The sequence below is a fragment of the Xenopus laevis genome, chromosome 1L (genome assembly GCF_017654675.1).
Source record: "Xenopus laevis strain J_2021 chromosome 1L, Xenopus_laevis_v10.1, whole genome shotgun sequence".
NCBI classification, from domain to species: Eukaryota; Metazoa; Chordata; class Amphibia; order Anura; family Pipidae; genus Xenopus; species Xenopus laevis.
In genome coordinates this window covers 82,010,703-82,023,773 of record NC_054371.1, presented here as the reverse complement: position 1 = coordinate 82,023,773, position 13,071 = coordinate 82,010,703, and the positions used below count along the sequence as shown (strand labels likewise).

General features: G+C 34.9%; 1 protein-coding gene across 5 annotated transcripts in view; it reads left to right on the top strand.

Annotated features, from left to right (window-relative positions):
• The window catches only part of grid2.S (glutamate receptor, ionotropic, delta 2 S homeolog), a 612,233-nt gene that overhangs the window by 475,867 nt on the left and 123,295 nt on the right, over positions 1-13,071 (top strand). For all 5 annotated transcript variants that reach the window (XM_018252173.2, XM_018252166.2, XM_041590791.1 and 2 more), the window contains one exon: positions 321-518. In XM_018252173.2, coding sequence (XP_018107662.1) covers positions 321-518 — 198 coding nt within the window. The remainder of the gene's footprint in view (positions 1-320; positions 519-13,071) is intronic.

The window sequence follows — 13,071 nt, the reverse complement described above, 5'->3', positions numbered from 1 at the left end:
CCGCACAAAAAAATTTCGGAGGGCCCGCCTCACACTTGCTGCCATTCGCTATAACTAAGAAAAGCATCTGATTATTATATGCACAAAATAATCTGGGTGCTAGTGCCTCTTGAATAAGTAGACAACAATGTATTTGTTGGAACAAAGCACAAATGTCAAAATATTGATTTCAAGATATTATAATGCCATGCAAAATGTCATAATAACAGACTAAAGATTTTGGTTGTTTGCAGTTCTAGCCACTGCAACCTTACATGCTAAAACAATACAAAATTAGAAAAGTCCTTTAAGATAACATTGTATACATTCATTTTCTACAGGAAGAACCATTTGTCATGGTCTCAGAAAATGTTTTGGGAAAACCAAAGAAATATCAAGGATTTTCCATTGATGTCCTTGATGCCTTATCTAGTTATTTGGGCTTCAAATATGAAATATATGTTGCTCCAGATCATAAATATGGAAGCCCCCAGGCAGATGGCTCTTGGAACGGGTTAATTGGAGAACTTCTGCTCAAGGTAAGCAATTAAACATTGAAAAGAATCTCTGAAACCAGCTCTAATAAACTGTATATGACATATCTGCAATATTTCATGTTGGCGTTAAATTGTTTATGACGGTGCATATTTTATTGTCTCAAAAATATTTTAAACTGAATATAGCCAAAGATTTAGCTCAAAGATAACAGCATAAATACCAACATTCATTTTTCACTTCTGGCACGATTCACAAATTAAAAGCAAAGAAGGCAAGATACATCATCACCTCAAGGTACATCTAATATTTATTAACTGAGGCAACTAAAAATGGGGCAGGAGGCTCAAGGTCACAGTTCCATTTATAAGTAAAAAGTGGTTGGGTTTACAGAATATCGCATGCAAAAACACTGTGAATTGAAAGGTGTTGACAAATGGGATGAGACTATAGAAATGTCATATAAAAAACATATTTTCTAGATTAACACTGTCCTTGAAAGCACATAAATCAATAGTGTCAAAGGTTTGCCTTGTAAACTACTTTGATTTAGTTAATGAAATATATATAATTGTGATTTTTTACACAAGAAAGTCACCAAAGGGGAACTGTCAAGCTACATAATACAGGTTAAGTGATATTGGGAGCCTAGTATGCTTAAATACTATTTACTAATATTTTAAATGGTTTGATTCCATAACCCACATTAAGGAAATAATATTAAACACTACACACTTATAGTTTGATTTTGACACAAATTTCGAATAGATAGTCAAAGCCTGTGATAAATATTAGTTTATTTATTGTCAATATGTTAGTTGGTATATGCATTCAGAAATGTGCCTGATTTGTCAGACTGTTTTTACATGGCCAGTTAATCCATTAAAAAGTAAGCAAATCCACCCATTAACCCTTTAAGCTCCAACAGAATTTCACATTTCATTTGCACTCAATGCCAGATGCCAGTTTTCATGTTTTTCCACCTCTGCAAAAAGATTTATAGTGCTACATTCCAAAAAAATTATTGAATGAAATGGTTGAATTTATATTTTTCATTATATATGAATTTATACCAGAAAAATATTTTATTTTACTCATGAAAAACCAACTGATTGTGAAAGCTTCATGTCTCTTGAACGTGCCAATACCAGATATGTATACTTTTAGGGAGATTTAGGACTTCTGTACAGCAAAAACTCCCTGCAGTATATTACCAAATTTTGAAAGCAGTAAGGCAGAAATCAGTAAAAACACAGAAATATGTTTACCCCCCAAAACCATATATTTTTGGAAAGTACACATTCTACCGAATCTAAAATGTGTACCCATGCCTTTCTGCTTCAAACTACTGAGTCACAAGGCTTTCCCAAAATTGGCGGTCTCTGTGAAATACCTGAAAATTGCCTCAAAGCTTCACGTTTCCAGCATTGTATTGTCTATGTATCATTACATACTGAGAAAAAGCACCCTAAATATGATTGCCAGGGCTCCTCCAAACAGTTTGATGCCCATTGTACATACGTTTACCAAAGTATCTGGCATAGAGACCCCCAAAAATCATGAAAATCTGAAAATCATCACAAAGCTTGCATTTTACCCTATTATATACCCCACATTTCGTAACTTACCAGCATAAAGCATCCTAAATATTAACACCAGGGTTCTACTGAATAGTTTGATGCCTAATATGCAAAGATTTACCAAACCATGTGGCATACAGAGACCCCCAAATGAAAATAGTACATATGAATTTTCACGAATGACACACTGACTGCTACAATATAAGCACCCAGCATGTGTATTATACTCCATAAGACCCCCTAACAGTATGGAGACCCAAGAAAACTATATATTTGCCAAAAATACACATTCTGATTAATTTATAGCAGGTAATTACATCTTTCTACTGCAAACTACCAAAGGTGTAGCAAAGCTGTGCTAAACATAACACTATGAAATTTCTAAATATTGTCAGAAAGATTGCATTTCATCTTATTATATACCCCACATTTCGTAACGTACCAGCAAAAGGCATCCTAAATATGAACCCCAGGGGTCTACTGAACAGCTTTATGCCCAATATGCATAGATAAACCAAACTATGTTGTGCACAAAGACCCCCAAATGGATATATATAGCAGACAACCTTTCCATGGGCAAAACGAAGTAACAAAGAACAGAGCGAAATGCAATAAAATCACTAAAATCCAACAAAACCACAAAAATCAATGCTTTTTTTTGCCTAGTGTAATCAGTGGCCAGAATCACAGAAAAACAATATTTTTAAAAAACGCTCCTCCATTCCCCCGTCCGAATGTGCTGCAGAACATAGAATCTGTGTTCTGTGGCGGCTCCTTTATCCACAGAATGTAGATTCTACATTCTGTGGCATTTAAAAGGCTAAAAAAGTACACAAAGTAACCATGGAAAGGCTTGGGGGAAATGCTGGTTTCATGCATTTAATGTGGGATTGCCCTGCTGCATTAAAATTTTGGGAAAAATTTTGACTTTTCTGGCTAACAAACAAGCACTACCCAAGTGCTCTATTCAACTACCTGCCTGTTAGGCCTACTTGACTCCCTGGTGCCCATCACACATACCAGTTATCTATTGAGGCTGCTGCTGTTCTACAGCAAAAAGACCACCTTGCAATGGATGGGCCCATCACCACCAACCCTCAACCTATATGTAGGCAAACTTGAACAAGACTTGCAAAAAATGATCACAAACACTAAACCATACAATCTGGGGAATTGCTATATAGCATTTGCTACATTTCTAAACAAGCCAAGACTGATACCACACCAACTATATGAAAGGATTCAATTTATTTATATGTGGAATTAATGCAATTGTATCATTTAAATCAAGTTTCAGGGTTTTTGGATTTATTTTTATATTTAAAATATTTCTAAATTCCTATGACAGCCGAAAAAGGAAAATATATCCTATTTAAAATGAATGTAAAATTATTCATTTATTGTCTTTGCTATATTTATCCTACGGATTTGTGCAATGCATAAGAATATTTAACTCTTGCTTGATGTGCATGTGTCTTTCTGAAAGCATCAAGAAATTCATACAGTAGGGCTCTTTAGAAGAGTGTTATTTGCCCTTTCCCACATAACCTTGTGACTTTAAATCTGGAGCAACCAAAAACATGGCCGCTGCTTGTACGGAAGTGTAAGTTTTCAGCCACAGCCTGGCCAATCAGCAAGAAGAATATGCTTCTGACCTTTTGACCCCTCTGAAGGAGGTATAGAGCCAAAATGAAAGTGAGGCAGATCTTTTCCAGGAAGAAGAAAGCATGTTCTCTGCAAAGAACTACCGAGTGCAGGCCTCAGATTTCTCCTGTCTGCTGTGAATATTCCTGCTGATTTGCTTGAGTAGGAAGCTATGGGTTTCACCTATAGAACATTTGGCCATATAGGGAACCCCATAGTCAGAGTGCAGGGAGTTACTTAACCCTTTCCATTCAGCCATTATAGTGAATGGGACAAGTGCAGCTGCCTGAGCTATTGCTAGGGAAGTTATACCTGTAGGATAGATAGGAATTTAGCCCTGTAGTGAGTTGCCAGCATGTACACCGGATTTGGACTTTGGATTTCCCATCAGCCTCCATGACACATGCAGTGGATCTGCTCACCAGCATTTCAAGATTAGTGTGGATTAAAACTGCCAGACTGCTCCCCTTCATCTGCTCTGCCTCACATGAGTTATTTCTCTCTCATTATCACTGGGAGTTGGTGAGACCTTCACTTTACACACCCATCAATTTGCTGTTGCAACATCTAATTCTGCTCATACTACTTTAGTATATCCCGCAGACCCCTAGTGTGCACACTGACTATTCTTAAAATGACAGTTGACATTTTCATACAAGGGATGATACTTAATATATTGTCTAATATTCATTGTGTTATTTTTATTCCATTGTTTTTATTGCATCACATATATATTTAATTTCTAACATTACAAATTACTGCATATCCGCCTATTGTGTGGTTTATTGTTTGCTACATTGGGTACTATAATCACTGCTATTGCAGTTCCCAGGGAGTTGTATGCCTACCAGTATCTGGTTTTAGCCCTGGGTGGAAGCACTTAACTCATCCAAACCCCACAAATCATTCACTTATCTGAGGCTAGGGATCTATAAAGTTAGCGCCACAGTGTGGCCCTGGATATTCCTGCCAAGAAAGGGTTACAGCTCATTTACATAAATCGGGCAGCCCCCCAATTCATATTTGCTGCTTGTGTCTTGATGCAAAGCTTTTTGCACTTCTATAAATTAGAGAAAAATTGAACCTCATTTTTATTTGGAAAATTTTGGTCTGAGCACTAACAAAGCCTGACCTGCCATGTTGGATTGCTGTACAACCATCCACCCTGCTATAGACAACCCTGAACCAGCACAATTTTTTAAAAACATAGAGTGCTAGCCTGGTATATAGGGACTGGGGGGAGGAGCCTAACAAACATTTGAACAAATCAGACTGATTCAAAAAGAATCGTTCAGAATCTATTTAATTCAAATTTCTCCTAAAAAAAGTAATATTAATAGAGTAAACTAGAGAAAAATGCAATATTCCTCATAGCTTTTCAAATCCGTGAAGTCAATAGATAAATAATAACGTTGATCAAATTAATCAAACTGGCCTAACAATTTCAGTAGATTAGTTTGATCAAATCCAGCAAAGATGGAGTGGCTGTGTGTCCTGTAATTATCCAGAGCAAGGCAAAAAAATAGGGTGGAGGTATTTAGTTTGATGCATTTCTTGCTGGTGCCAGCATGACAATTAGCTGCCTGACTTGACTCTGATAAATAATTAGACTTGTTCCTAAATCAATATCTTTGGATACCTTCAGCAGCTAAAAACCAATATCTGTAATTTAATGAGTACAATGACCTTGATGTAAGAAGGACCTATGCTTTCTACACTTTCAAGGGAGGATTACAAAATAATCTACCAAATTCATGTTCCATCTACTTCAACTGCACAAAACACTTCCAGCTCTAGACCTACTAATAAAGTACACAGAAACAACAGATGCCCAATATGTATTATGAGTCTCACCGCTACAAAAAATCCAATGAAAACTCAAAATAGAAATGGCCTATAAAACTTCTCAACTTGTAGCTTATATCAACAGAACCCCTCAATGACTGAGATATATATGCCAGGGAAAACAATATTTGCTATAAATCTTGAATTTTCTTTTATATTTATTTAATGGAACATAAACTAACTAATGTACTGTATAATTGTTTTCCTCGTATAATATAATTGTATTGTATGATATAAAAAAGGTCTCCTATACATATACAGGTAATGGTATATATATGAGTGAAACAGGAGTTAAAAATATCTGCAACGGTTTTGCTAATTCTACTAACCCATAGAATTGAATTGGAAGGTAGCATTATAAGTGATGTTATTAATGCAAACATGCTATAAGTTAGAAATTCAGAAGCTAATACTGCAATGGTTATTGTATAAATGGGTTTCAGTATACTGCAACCTGACTGCACTGTGGCTCTCTTGTTAGTGGACTATTTTTCAATATGCAGGCAATTTCTTACTAAAGTTGTAACCTTGTAACCAAAGTCATAAGGGGTAATTTACAAGTGCAGTTAAAGCCCACAAATTCCCCACAGCCAGTAAAATGTAAGACCCCATTTTTATAAAGGTACTTGTGGCAAAATGTGCTCTATGCACTTCCATAGAGCTATGCTTCCATACTGCCTTCCTTGTGTTCCGAATTGTTAGGTGCTGTGCCAATGGACATAGGGGAACCCTGGCGATACTGCCACATTTGAACCGGGTGGTAGCTCTGGGGTTCTTCATTAATAGGTGCAGTGCAGATGTGCTAAAAGAATTAGGCATACTCATCACTGTCACTCCAAATGCCTAAAATGAAGCCAACTGGATTTAGAAAATGTGAATGTCAATTAAAGTGTTAGCTGCAAAAATGCTGCAGTGATGCATGAATTTAAAAGAAATGCTACATTGTGGGAAAAGTACATGGCAATTGTTTCGGGAAATTGCACTTTTTCACAAATGTGCCCCCTAGTGTTTTTTCCTACAATTAAAGCATCATTTAGGATTCAATGTAGACTAATCGAGTTATGTAAGAAAAAACACTACGTTTTGTTTTCCGCAAAAAATAGAGTTTCCGAGGGTATTTTTGAGTTAAAAATTGATTTTTCAGGCTAAAAGAGCAAACAGATTTTTTTATATTAAATTTTGAAATCTGACATGGGGCTAGACATTTTGTCAATTTCCCAACTGCCCCTGGTCATATGACTTGTGCCTGCACTTTAGGAGAGAAATGCTTTCTGGCAGGCTGCTGTTTTTCCTTCTCAATGTAACTGAATGTGTCTCAGTGAGACATGGGTTTTTACTATTGAGTGCTGTTCTTAGATTTACCAGGCAGCTGTTATCTTGTGTTAGGGAGCTGCTATCTGGTTACCTTCCCATTGTTCTTTTGTTTGGCTGCTGCTGGGGGGGGGAAGGGAGGGGGTGATATCACTCCAACTTGCAGTACAGCAGTAAAGAATGATTGAAGTTTCTTAGAGCACAAGTCACATGACTTGGGGCAGCTGGGAAATTGACAATATGTCTAGCCCCATGTCAGATTTCAAAATTGAATATAAAAAAAGTTTTCTCTTTTGAGAAATGGATTTCAGTGCAGAATTCTGATGGAGCAGCGCTATTAGCTGATTCATTTTGAAAAAAATTATTTTCCCATGACAGTATCCCTTTAAGATCTCTAATGTTTTCAGGATAAGGGATATTTCCATAATTTGGGTCACCATACCTTAAATCTGCTAAAAAAAATTAAATAATCCTTTTTGCCACCAAATTTATTTTTGATGTATCCAGCTTAGTTATCATCAAAGTACAAGATAAGACATCATACTTGAACACTACCAAAAGAGGATAGCTAATAAAGATTTTAAGTCAGTATTGTGCTCAAATATTATGGGTTTTTTTCTGTTATCCTGACGTGCCAAATTGTTCTTTTACAACAGTAATTTTTATAGCATTTTTGTTGCACGAAACAGAATCACAGAAAAATTTATAATATGCTCAACACTAAAGAAATGCATAATAGCATAGATTATGATATGTGAGTTTGAAGTTCTAAAGTAAATTCATCAAAGGAAAAATATAAATTAGAAAAAAAGCATATGCCTTGATCATGGAAGAACAAAGCTGAAAACAGGAAAATTGGGCAGATGAATATAACATTATAAAATACTGAAGTAAAGACACCTTATTTGGAGAAAAGGAGAAATTAATTGTTTAAAATGCAGCACAGGTGAAATAGAAAAATAATTTAAAATTGCTAAAATTAAAATAACATTATTGCTGAAAAAAAATATAATAAAATATAAAAGAAAATATAAAAAATATAAAAAAATATAAAAAAATATAATATATACAATATAATCACACCATAAAAACCTGTTCAATGTAATGTAATTTCCGCCTGCTTTGTATTATTAATGATCCAGGAGTGGGGCCAGTAAGAATTTTGACAGATCAACTACAAAGTAGGTTGGCCAAAGGACAAAGCAGGGTGGTCTTCAAACAGTGTGTGTACAGAGACACTGTCCACCATGAAAAACTGTGGTTTAGTACTTCAATTGCAATTGTTGCAAAGTCAAAAAGAGTTGCCATGTTACTGTGGCAGCTGACTAAAGTGAAGTGCAACATTAAATATTGGGTCCTATTTATCATACTGTATAAAAATGATTAATGCAAAAATAAATGGTGAATTTATCAATCTGTGTGTTTTACTTTGCATCATCTAAAAGCTACATTTAACACCATTATTTTACAATAGACTTCAGACCTCACCCTGTTAAAGTCAATGGGAATATTTCAAGCATCAATCAACACACAACTTTATAGTATACAGTTTTTTCTCACGTATGTCTGTTGTTGCGTTGTGTGTTTGGTCTTATTGTTTACATATTATGATAAATGGCTTTCGCCAGACAATAGATGTTCCTCTAAAGGCGTCTGTAAAATTGTTTTAATTTATTCAGGTCATAACATATAATATATTCTAGGACTTGCTGAGAAAACATTTCACCACTCCTAAGATGCACTTGGATGAGGGAGGAAGGTTTTTTTAAGTCCAGTTGTCTTAGTCTTAGTAAGGGCTGTGGCACAAGGTGTTTCAATGTCACCTAGGTGGCACCAGACTTAAATACAGCAATGAATAGGAGCATTTCCACCTCTGTTTTTGCCAGTAGGGACATGTGTACCATAGCCCTTACCGCTACTAGATACTATTCACATAGATGTTTTGAGATAACACTCTAGACTGAAACATCAATCTGTAAAATATATGCAAATATTATCAGAGGGAATTTAAGATAAGTTTTGGAACTGTTAGGCATTATTTGAAGCAACTTGGGCCCAGCACAAATCACCTTGGTATCTAGGCTGGATCGAAATGAAGATCCATCCAGCGATAATGTATTTGGTTGCATTATGGGTTTCTATTTGAGGGTAGGTAGAAAAGAACACAACTGAAAATGGCAATCTATGCAATATAACTATAGCTAGACATTGTAGGGTTCAGCTTTACATACATTATATTTAATTGATTTCCCTTATTTTACAATAGCTGTCCTGTTTGCTAAAGTTCAGTTATGTTGCTTCAGTATTTCTAAACTGACAGGAAATTTTGTCTAAACACGTAGTGCCATTTCATCAAGTGTGTTGAATGAATTATGAATTATTAATTTTACTGAAAATAGAGATGATTATAATAAATTGTAAATAAGTAAATGTGTCTAATCGACTGGTAATGCATTATTAGTGTGTGGTACTATTTATATAATCATTATGTAGAAAGGCTATATGTACAAATGCAAAAATAAGCAATCAAGGGAATTCTAAGTGCTTTTAAGGGGGCATGAATTCATGTTTTCTATTAAAAACTTAAACAAGTGAAAAAATATTACTTGTAATTTGAGTCTGTATTTTACACACTACCTTTCAGTGCCTTTCAGTGTTATTGTATGTTGTCTTTAGATGTAAATTGTTTTTCTTTTGTTTGTTTACTAAATTATAGCACACTCGGACCATTATCTAATGAACCTCGATTGATGCTCCTGTACTTCCTGAAGATTTGTGTATGCACACATGTAACAAGATTTATTGAATAACTCTCAAGTCAAGTTTGCTCTCATTTACTAGCATTTAAAACATATCAAACATCATAAAATTATGAACTTGCTATTTACATACTTGTTTGTTACCTTAAAAATGATATATTTGTTACACAAATAGCTGCAATGCTTCTACCTTAAAGTCATTATTGTTTGCTTCTTAGAAGCATACAGTAAGTTAAGTTCCCCTCATGTTTTGTAATTTAGAGGAATAAAGTCTTGTTCACTTTAGATGCATGATTATGCTCCTTTTGAATAGACTCTGTGAGCCTACTATTTGGCTATTTATAATCACAGCAGGGAAAAGAACAAGACAGATTTGCATTCAAATAAATGGTTTAAAGAAAGGAGTCATTCTTAGGGCATTAAATATCCGTTACCCACTGAGCCATCAGAGGAATTATGGGAGAATAATAGCTGAAAAATCCCACTGGTTTTCCTGGATAATAATGAAGTCATGTCATATCAAGACCCATTACCTTCTTGTTGACACTGAATATCAATGAAATCATAAATAATAAAATGTTTTTAGATACATAATAGAAGGTGTATAAACCTGCAGCATGTGGCCTAGTTTTATATATTTCCACTGTGCAGGTCTTTATGAGTTATAGACAAGCACTGGGTGAGCATATGACTTGCAGACGCACACATATTTATGTTATGTAGCTATGTGCAATAGTAATAAATGCATGATAATTTTGGAAAACCTGATTTGTAAGAATAGACAAGTAAAAGAGGGCCCCAGTCACAAGAGCTTGCAATTAAAATAAAGGATAAACAATTGAGTATAAGATTGCCAATGCTTTAGCAAGGTGGGACAGATGATAAAGGCCAATCTACAGAGGTGTTAGGCCCCCAAGAAGCCAGACATGTGCACCCAATGATACAAGAACATGACCATTATGGGAATTACTGTACACACAAGTGTACAGACAGGTCGATACAATGGCTTAAGCGGAAGCAGCAGTAATGATGTGTACTCAAGTGCTCAAATACAATGAAAAACACATTCGAAGACAAAAAATTAAATTAGGATGGCACTTGACTTTCAGCCAACTATTTGATATGGACCAGCCAATTGTTTGCTATGGATTAATGATGCATTGCTCAAATGCACCTAATGTCCAATTTCATCCAACAGTCTTACTCAAGAAACTTAAAGGGGTGGTTCACCTTTATGTTAACTTTTAGTATGTTATAGAATGGCTAATTTTATTTAAATTTTCCAATTGGCCTTCATTTTATTATTTTTTTTATAGTTTTTGAATTATTTGCCTTCTTTTTCTGATTCTTTCAAACTCCAGTTTTCAAATGGTGAACCCCATCTAAAAACAAATGCTCTGTAAGACAATAAATTTATTGGTATTGCTACTATTTATTACTCATATTTCTATTCAGGCCCTCTCCTACTCATATCCCAATCTCTAATTCAAAGCAATGCATGATTGCTTGGGCAATCTGGATAGTCAAATACAAGAGTCCTCTGCACTCAACCCATTATCAATATAATTAAGACAGCGACATTTTGTGCATACTGCTACTAAAAAATGCCTTACCCTTTAAACAAAACAGGGATTGTTTGTCCATATATTGCAATACATTTAAGATGGCCAACTACGTAAAAGTCATCCCATATCTGGCCAGTCCTATGCTCAATTTTATCTGATTCATTAAGAATTCTATTGCTTCATTATACATTTTACAAAGGGACTAGGTTTTACCTGCAACTTACTTGCTGCTTTCAAAGTAAACCTCCATACTTGGCTGCCCTTTTATTAGACACCAGTGGGATCACCTGACTATAGCTGGGAAGGGTGGGAGCTACAACATGGAGCCGGTCACTGCTCCTGTATAAACTATAACAAACAGGGGAAAGTTGTGCTCACCACTATTTTTTAAAACCATTAGGCGGGGGTGCAATGAGGCTGTGACCACAAAATACATATAGTCAAATACAAGAGTCCTCTGCACTCAACCCATTATCAATATATTTAAGATAGGGTAATCTGGACCCTGAAATTGCAAACTGGAAAGCTGCTGAATAAAAAGTTTGATAACTCAAAAACCACAAATAATAAAAAATGAAAATCATAAGCAATTTCTCTCAGAATATCACTCTCTACATCATACTAAAATTTATGTAAAGGTGATCAAACCCTTTAAGTACTTTGACACAGTGTGTTAGCTTTTACATAATTGCAGCAAGATTTTACAAAAATGTTACACACATCAGAACTTTACACTTCTTCGTGTTTATAACATTGTATTGAAGGAAGGTGAGGAATGTTTGTAGATGTCACAGATATTCCACTGTGTGCAATCAGTATAATTATACATTTTCAATATTACCTATACAAGAGAACTTTGAAATAGTTATATGTGGCAAAAGTGTCTGAAACCTGTTGGTTTCCAGCTGTTGCTAAACTACAGATAACTATGTATAAATAAATAGTGAGGGGTGAATTTATCCCATGTCGCTTCGCCAAAAAATGAGCTAATTTCCCGTGAAATTAACGAAACTCGATGCTCGCAAAAAAGAAAGAATTGTCTTGGTTTTTTTTACTTCGTTTTTAAAAGGTTTAAGTGTAATGAGTGAATATTTTACGCTTTTGATATGATGGTCCTATAAAGAACCGCAGTCTTCAAAATGTCTAAAGTGCATTTATACCGACTCATTGCATCCTGCTAAGTTTTGCTGCATTGGCACTTTTGTCAAAATGATGAATAAGTCAGAATAAAAATGAGTAGTTGGAAGGAGAGTGGTAAAAATCTTATGAGTTTTTAAACATAATGTATGGACTGCAAAGAAAGGAGATTTCAAAAACTGGATATTTAAAAACATTCTGATCGATGTTTAACTATATTATGATAATCAACCTCTTGGTACATTCCTAGCATTGTAAGAGTTTATCCTTAAAATAGTTTATCAAGCTGGTGCTGTTTAGAAAAACAAATCAAGGGCTAAAGTAAGCTGACTATGCAAAAGATAAAAAAAACATGTAAAATGATAAAACATCCTGGCATTACATTAGAAATCCCATTAAATTCAGTAGCGCAGCTTAAAGGAAAATTTTAACTCTACACTCCAATTGAGTGGAAAACACATTAAAAAATTACTTTTTGCAGCACAAAGATATTTATTTCCTTTACAATGCACATACTTTTACATCAAGCTGCATTCAAATCATTCTATATACAGGTAGCAGGTCTCACTATGTACAGTAGACCTGTGCCATAAAACTGATACTAGAATTTTGTGAAAATGGAACAGACTTGGAGACTTCTGAATCATGTCAATGTGGTGGCCTATTTATTAAAGGTTGAATTTTATTGGCTTTTGAAACCATGGCTAAACTTACTTTCTCTAAAACTACGAATGTCATAAAATGTATTTTAAAAAT